Raw genomic sequence first — 8,317 nt, 5'->3', positions numbered from 1 at the left:
CCACCCATTAATTAAAACGAAGGTTGCGATTCTATTCCATGTACTTTTAGCCGGGTCTAATGCAGCAGAAGGCAGGCGGGACGTGCATAGGATTGGTCTACGGCAGGAGAGGACTTCAACACCCCAAACCCCCTGCCGGAATGGCCATAGCCGAGAAAGCCGGAAGTTGAAGTCCCAAATATCTGGCGCTCTCCTTTCGGCTCATCCCCAGTCTGCGGTACTCAATTACTGGCAGATGCTGACGTTGCAAGTATTTCCTTGGCCAGGAGGTGGCGGTCGCAGAGCCTCTGCGGACTTCGCTACGCCATTAAGCAACGGCGGAGAAGGGAAGTGCTCCACACCATCTCCTGTCCCCCTCCTCTCCCCCTCCCGCCGGCTGAGGACAAGAATGAGAGAGAATGAGCCAGAGAGACACTTTGGTGCATCTGTTTGCTGGAGGGTAGGTGCAAATCGTGCGCTCGCTATTTGTCCCGTCCTTGGCGCGTTAGAAGCGTGTGAACGCGCCCAGGCCTTTTGCAACACGAGGCGCGCCTGTGGAGCGTTCTGGAGAAAGGGAGTGGGCTCCGCCTGGTTTACCCAAGGCCTGTCAAGGATTAAAGCCAGCCGCTGTAGGCTGAAGAAACCATGCGCCAGCCTCAGTTGTGGCGGCGGATTTCTCAGAGACGACATTCCAGTAAAACCTCTTCTGGTTCTGATTTCCTCGCTGCAGCTCCCTTAGAAATGGCTCCCCGGAGGAGCAGCTACTGCTGCTGGTTAGGGGGCAGGCAGGGAGGGGGGTGGCATTCTAGTTTAGGAGTCAGCCCAGCTGCAGTCAGTAGGACTGACTTCCTAGGAAACCTGTTCAGGATCGGCAGAGAGGGCCGAATGTTAGGCCGCTACCTAGCAGCATTTGGGGACATGTAACGTTACAGCAGAGTATCTTTCTTTGTGTCCGTTATTGCAGGAAAATCCTTTCCTTCCATTTCTGTGCCTTTCTCTCTTAATGGGCGAGAATGGGGCCTCTCCTTTATGGTTGCATGTTGGATTGGAAGGAAGGCAAACATGGATTTTTGTGGGTTTAAGAAACTTTCTCTAAATATATACCTTGCACATAAGTGGTTTGAAAAGGATATAAATAAGAGTCCTTCATGATAGTACGAAGGATAGTATTTGAGGAAAAAAGAAAAACATCCCAAATATAGTGTGTGGTTTTCAGTTTTAAAATCTAGTAATTTCAGCCTCCACATTGATTCCTTTCTACTGTTTATCCAGCTATGTTGTGTATGTGTTCATTGTCAATTGATGGGTAATATCAGCTTTAGGTACCTGATGCCTCCCAGTTGTTTTGGAATGCAACTCCCAACAGTCTCAGCCAACATGGCCAGTGGGCAGGGGAGCTGAAGCCCAAAGCTTTGGGAGGACACCAGATTGAGGAAAACTCATTTACAGTCAGATATTCTCATTGCTGATTTATGGCTGATCCTTTTCTAAGGAAACTGTTTCACATCTATATGCTATGCCTGTTTATTCAGGAATAAATCCTTCTGGAGTCAGTTGGATTTACTCCTATGTCATTGTGCAAAATGCTGCATCCAAGTCCACTGAATGGAAGTCTGTTGATGCAACAGAACCTTCCTGCCTTCTCTTCCTATTTCCCCAACCCCATTCTGCTGCAGTTTCCCATACTTCAGCTTGACTGGCAGGAGCATCTTGGAGTGAGCACAGGGAGGGAAAACCCATTTCCAATTTGTATTCAACTAATGGATGACCAGCATTGGAAGAGTTATTATTCACACAATATAAAGGCAAGGCTATCTTTATGAGACATGTTGCTCCTACTCAAGCCAGACTCTCAGATTTCCAGTTGATAGAGAGACCCTTAGGCAAGAGTTAAACATGTGTGACTTGATGAAGTTCCATTACAGGATTGTACTAATTTGATTTAATTAATCAATGGATAGGATAAAGGGTGAGTTAATCAATGGCAGTGCCCAAAGAATGCACTGCATGGGTAAAGAAGCTGCTGCTAAGGGGACAGAAACTCGTCTTGGAAGATGCAACTTTACAGGGCTTGTAAATCACATGATCAAGTTCCTTGCTATGAGTTAGCAACTCCTGAATTCATCTGAATTGGCCTTTTGTACATAAAGTGGAAGCAGTGAACTTCATGACTGGAGCTTTTTATTCTCTCAGTGAGGAGAGTATTGATCATTTTCATTTATTTATATTTCTTGTCTTTACTGCTCAATAACCAAAGCCCTCTAAGCAGTTCACAATGTTTAATCAGAGACAAAATATACAAATAGAAAAAAAATCCAGTATGCAAAGTTAAAACAGCTTAAAAATTCCAATATATAAAAACGATAAAACAGTGTAGCATCTCAAACATTTTCATTAAAACACAGAATAGCCATCATATGCTAATAAATGCCCAGGAACAGAGAGTAGTTTTAACCTGATTCCAAAAAGATGACAATGTTGGCACTGAATGGGCCTCAGAGGGGAGGCCATTTCACCACTGGGGAGTCAAGGAGCACCCCAAGCTACAAACCTGTTCCTTTAGGTGGAATGCAACCCCTGGAGCAGGTTTGAACACCCATGAACCAGTCAGAGGAAATGCCCACCAACAGCATCTCAATTTTGTCTAGATTGAATTTCAGTTAAGTTGCCATCATCCAGTCCATTATCATAGCCAGATACTGTCTTAGCACATCCATATGCTCACCTGATGTAGATAGAGCTGCATGTCATAGCATACGGATCACACACTCAAAACTCTGGGTGACCCCACTCAGCAGTTCCATATAGTTGTTAAATAGCATGGGGGATTTTGCCTTAAATCCATTGATTTTAGTGGGATTTGGCTTATTTAACTTCACATAGGATTTGATTTATTTTTGGTTACGGAAGTTAGAATACAGGAACCATGCTGGACCAAACTGATGGTCCATCTAGTTGAACATTCTGTTCATGCAGTGGCCAAACAGCTGTCCTTAGCAAACCATTGGCAGGGCAATTAATTAAAAAAAAAACCTTCTTCCCAAGTTCCCCTGCAACAGGCTTACATGCTACTTCTGATGCAGGAGGTAGGATATAGTTATCAGGGACTAGTAACCATTGATGGCTGTATCTTCCATGAGTTTGTCCAATCTTCTTTTAAAACAGTTCAAATCAGTGGCTATCACTATATCTTGTGGAAATGAATTTATCATTCAACTGTGCATGAGTACCCACCCATCTGAATGTTACAGTGAGATAGATATCTGTTTTTTTTAAAGCAAGGATATATTCAAGGTATTCCCAAAATAACACAGGTGTGAAAGGAGAGAGCTATGTTGTTTGCTATTCAACATCATATGCAAAGTCCAGTGGATACCCACAATAAATGTAGGAAATAAGCAGAAGTGAAAAGAAATCAAGTTAATCAGGGCATGGAAACCTTTTATGTTGCAATCTACTTACCTGGGACCAAGCACCATTGGACTCAATGTGACCTCTTTATTAGTCGAAGAGGATAGCTTTGTTTAAGCAAATAGCACAATCCTAAACATACTAAGAAATAAGCTTTACTGAATTCTGTGGGTTTACTCCTAGGTAAGTGTGGTAACCCAAGGTGGAATAGAAGTTGCAAAAAAGTGAATGCAATTGTGGATAGAGATTTGTTTGTTCTTCCTCTTACAATGCTAGAACTGAAATTGATTTGCGTCAGGTTCCAAACACAACATAATCAACTTATGGAATTCATTGGCCCAGGAAATGTGATGACCAATATAGCTTTAAAATGGTTGCAAGATAGGGCTGTCAATCATTAGTAACCCTGATAGCTAAATTGAGCTTACATGCTTTAAAGGCACTTTTGAAAACCAGAAATTGAGGACATAAACAGAGAAGGGCTGTTAGCAGAGTATAAGGTTTCTGGAAGCATCTGGGTAGTTGCCTATAGAAACAGACTGCTGGACTAATAGGACTTCAATTCTGATCCAACAGACTTCTTAAACTTTTATGAAAATGTTTATAAAATCACATTCCATCAAACAATAGTCATCCCTCTTGGTAGCTAAGGATGATCAGATGTTCCCATCTCAGGAACTTTTTAAAAATACAGTCTTCATATTAAAGGCTGCCTCAAAAGAAAGAAAATAATATCTTGTGGACTAATAAGAGCTGCAGAGCTATTGCATAAAAAATCTGTCTGGAAAGGGCCTCAGGCCAAACTGACAGGGAGTGGTTGTAATATAAGACAGCTGGATATCATAGAAATAGAAGTTTAGACAATGAAGAATGAATCTAGCAGTTTCTCCACCTGGCCCTGTGATTCCCCCAAAAGGTAGGTGGTCTGATTGGTGTATGGAGTATCAGAAGACCTGGACACTGTAGCATCTAGGTCAGAAGTGCAGAACCACAAGTCCCAGTCTGGCCTTCTGCAGGAGGCCCCAATTTGACCCCCTGGTGCTCCCCTTAAGATCATACTCCCGTTTCTTTTTTGGTGGTTTCCTGAATGAATGCTTCCCCTAAGGCATATCTACTGGCAGCAGTGCTTTCAACTAAATTATGCTGCCATATTTTGGCATTTTCAGATCTTTTTGCCTTAGGGTCTTACTGAGGCTATGTCTCCCCTCCTCCAGTTTCTCCAAAATGGAATATGGCCTTGAGCTGCATGGTTTCCTATCCTGAACTAAGCCATTGCAAGTTAATGTGTGTGGGGGGGAGGCTGATAAGATTAGAATCTATGTTTCCGGAAGCCCCCCTTCCATTCTTGAAGGAAGCCACGAAGCTGTAAATTTCACTTGAACCAGCTTATTGCTCGTATTGAACAATCTACCTCTCCACATCAGTGTTGTTCTTCTATAAAACCCAATACCCTGACGTCAAGGCTAATGTTTAATGCACAAGCCCTCGTTAAGCCCCCGACCTTACAGACGCTCTCTATAACTAGTCTCCGGGCAACTAGAATTGATCCGGATGCAACTTGTGCGTTCATAATCACCACTCTTACGTAGGAGGGATTCTCCTGTTTCCTACCATGTACTTGCACTCTCTTGAAGACACGATCCTATGCGTGTTTAGGCAAAAGATAACAGGGCAATGCTGAGAATTATAAGCTGCTTTCTCTGCCGAAACATGCACCTTAAGTTTCTCCCGTGTGTGGCTGGATAGAAAGAAGCACCCCACTGGAACAGGGAAGGGAGCAAAGCGGCAAATGATTCTGAATGCTGTCCAATCTTTAACCAGGCAACTCGCTTTCCCTTTTCCAAGCTCCGAGCCGCAGGGGCAGGTGGCGGAGTTGTTAACCTGCAGCATATGGAATCTGCTTTCCCCCCGCTAGAGCCAAAGGTGCAGAGATAAGATAAGGGCCTAATCCGGCGACCGACCGCAGCGACCCTGCAACACCCCAGAGGGGAGCCCTGTCCCTGACTGTGAGCGCACGTGCCGCTCAGCCTCACGATCCTGTCCTCGAAAGCGACCGGCTTACTCCCAAGTAAGAGGGCAATGAATAGACGTGCAGCAGCGGCACGTTGCACTGAAGCGTAGCGTAGCGTGCGGTATGTCCCGCCGCCACTGCCTGTTCTAGGCGGCGACGGCTCCACCCGAGTCCCCCGCCTGGTTCCACGGGTGCGCGCGCTCCGCTTCAGGGCCCCCGATCACGTGTGCCAAACCTGCTCAGCTTCGGCTGGTGACGTCACGGCCCCTCACGAGCCAATGACGGCGTCTGTTTATAGTGGGCCTCGTTTAGTATTTAGAAGTGGAAGGCCCGGCCGTTCGCAGCACCTCTGCGCCTGCCTGTTGCCGATGCATCCTCGGCGCCGCTGGACGGCGAGGAGAGCCCAGGGCAGCCACGGCGGGTTTCTTTTTTTTTGTTTTTAGCCCAGGGCTCCCGCAGCGCTTGGGTAGGGGCAGGGCTGCTCTAGCCTTCCTCGGAGCGTGTTTCTTGGAGTCGTAGGCAAATGGCCCCTCTGGTCTTCCCCGCTTCGGTTAGCGGGAAATAGAGAGAATAGCCTTACCGTCGGCGTCTTCCTTAATTCTTTGCGGACGCGAAGAATGAGAGAGGATGAACCAGAAGGACACGTGTGTGCATCTGTTTGCTGGCGGGTATGTAAACATTGCGTCTTTTTTCTCCCTCATTCTGTCTCTTTCAGACTCCTTTCTCCAAACTCCTAGCCCTGCCTCCTTCTTCCATTTTTCGCACATTACGCTCTCTCTTTGCCTGCCTGTGTGTATGAATTTTTTGGCATTCAGAAACTTGGAGAGCTTGTCTAGATGGAGGTTGTGTGTATGATGGAAGGGATGTAAGCATGCCTGTTAAGAATACAGAAATGGGACTGAATTGAGGGGGTGGTGTTAAAAAGGAGAAAATCATTTCGACTTGCTCAGGGGATAGTGAAGCTTTTCTATCAACTCCATGAGTGTTTGAGTTGGTATTAAGTTGCCCCATTAACTAGGTAGCTAGGTAGATTTTTAATAAATTTTTACAGATGGGATAAATTTCTAATAATTTTTTACAGATGGGATATTATAAAATGTTGCACTGCATTTCCAGCATATATATCCCTGTCCAAGAAAGGAAGCTTTACCTTTAATCCACCTCTCAGCCCCTAATACCTTTCTGGGACTTTTCCTATAATTTAATTTTAAACATTTATATGCCCCCTATCTGGCCGATGGCATCCGCGTAGGTGGCTATAGGTATTTAGGGCCAGCCCCCCCCCCCCCATCATCTCAGCATTGGTGGGATATGTTTTGGGTTCTTTTAAAAGTCTTATTTTCTTTTAACTACCTATGTAATATCTCTGTGTACCTGAAAAGTCTCCTGAGTATAGAAAGTACTTTCTTATTTTTGGTTGGTTTGTTATGCTTCCAAGCTGATCGATGTTCAGTCATGCAAATTTGCTTTTTGAAAGAATGGGAAATATATTTCCAGTACAGCAGTCATGTTCATAGTCTCTGTATGCGTGCCTGTTGCTGGGTTGATAAGACAGTGAGGGTCAAATGATGTTTTACTGCACACTTGTTGGATACTATAAGGTTTTCCTTCTTGATGGACTTGAAGAGCATTTAGAATTAATTTGCAACACTGGACTATGTGCTGGAGAGATTTGGGCTACAATCCTATATGCTCACCTGTATAAAAGTTTAATTGAACATAATTGGATTTATTAGATATGCATGGGATTGCACTTTTTGACAGAAATTCTATGCATATGTAAGAATAAGGTTAACTGAACATTGACTTAAGCACAACAGCTGCATGTGCTTAAGTTGGCATTCTTTGTAATATGGTGTTTGTACAGTTTATTTACTGAATAAAAACCAAATCCTATATGTGACTACTTCAGATTAAGTCTTATTGAGTTCTGTAGGTTGACTCCCAGGTAAACAGATGTAGGATTACAGCATAAGTAACTTTGCAAGTTATCTTTTTTGAAACCTTAAATAATGTTTTAGATACAGAAAAGAGTTGAGAAGCAAATACTCAAACTATCTCAAATGAGGCTTTGTGAATGTGAACTTTTTGGGGAGCAACACCCTAGTAGCTACACTGTTTCTTCTAATAACAAAGTATGTTTGAGGCATCCTGAAGTGCAAGGTTTTATAGGATTAATTTTCTTCTAGGACACAGTGAAAACTGATGTACTGAAGCAGTGTCATTGGTCACTGGAATGCATTGATTCTGAATTAAAGAAGAGATCTAAGTGTTCTTTGGGCCATCTCTTCAGCCTTCTCCTGCTTTAAGCACGAAAACTTAGCTCTACATTTTACACTTCTTACTTCTCCCTTGAGTGGTGTGTACTACTGATATTCTGCTGCCCATTTTCAAATGGTCACTGTCTTTGCTGTCCTTATCTTTTGTTGTGCTTTAACACAACCAGTAAATCTTCTTCCTGATCTGTCATGTCCATTGGTATACTTTTCTCCCAGCTTTCCTGTGCTTTTATTTCAATAATATTTTTCTTGTGCCTCAGGGTCATGCATCTAGAGCCAGTCTAGGGTCAAAGACATGTGACTGGGCTCTGAAGCTAGTAATTTTCCTTTGAGTCTTTAGAGAGAGTGCTCTGGGATTGAATCTTTGTTGTCCACTTCAAGGTCTCATGAAACTGGTCAAAGTTCATATCCTGCAGAAGGTTTTTTTATACTGTAGTAGCTGAAGAATTGTTCCTCATCCTTTGGTCAGCAATACTGGAAAACATGATGACCCCAAGTTAATGTCACCCTGCTCTGCATTTCAACTATTTTTGTTAGCTAGCTGCTAGGGAATGCTCTTTGGCTTTGTTCCTATAGTAATATGATTCTTTCACCAGTGTTCTTTTTCATTTTAGATGAATATGGAAAGCAGTATTTC

The 8,317-nt window shown here is 43.6% G+C and overlaps 1 protein-coding gene across 2 annotated transcripts in view; it reads left to right on the top strand.

Annotated features, from left to right (window-relative positions):
* The first annotated feature begins 304 nt into the window (after positions 1-304).
* Positions 305-8,317, top strand: part of SLC25A36 (solute carrier family 25 member 36) — a 41,250-nt gene continuing 33,237 nt past the window's right edge. The window contains exon 1 of one of the 2 annotated variants that reach the window (XM_044432802.1): positions 305-439. In XM_044432802.1, coding sequence (XP_044288737.1) covers positions 399-439 — 41 coding nt within the window. In that variant the 5' untranslated portion in view covers positions 305-398. Of the gene's footprint in view, positions 440-5,726; positions 6,070-8,317 lie in introns of those variants that run through there. The other variant, XM_044432801.1, reaches the window with a different exon arrangement.

Source organism: Varanus komodoensis, unplaced genomic scaffold (genome assembly GCF_004798865.1).
Source record: "Varanus komodoensis strain SLA01 unplaced genomic scaffold, ASM479886v1 scaffold25, whole genome shotgun sequence".
NCBI lineage: Eukaryota > Metazoa > Chordata > Lepidosauria > Squamata > Varanidae > Varanus > Varanus komodoensis.
This window is presented reverse-complemented; position numbering and strand designations above follow the sequence as displayed.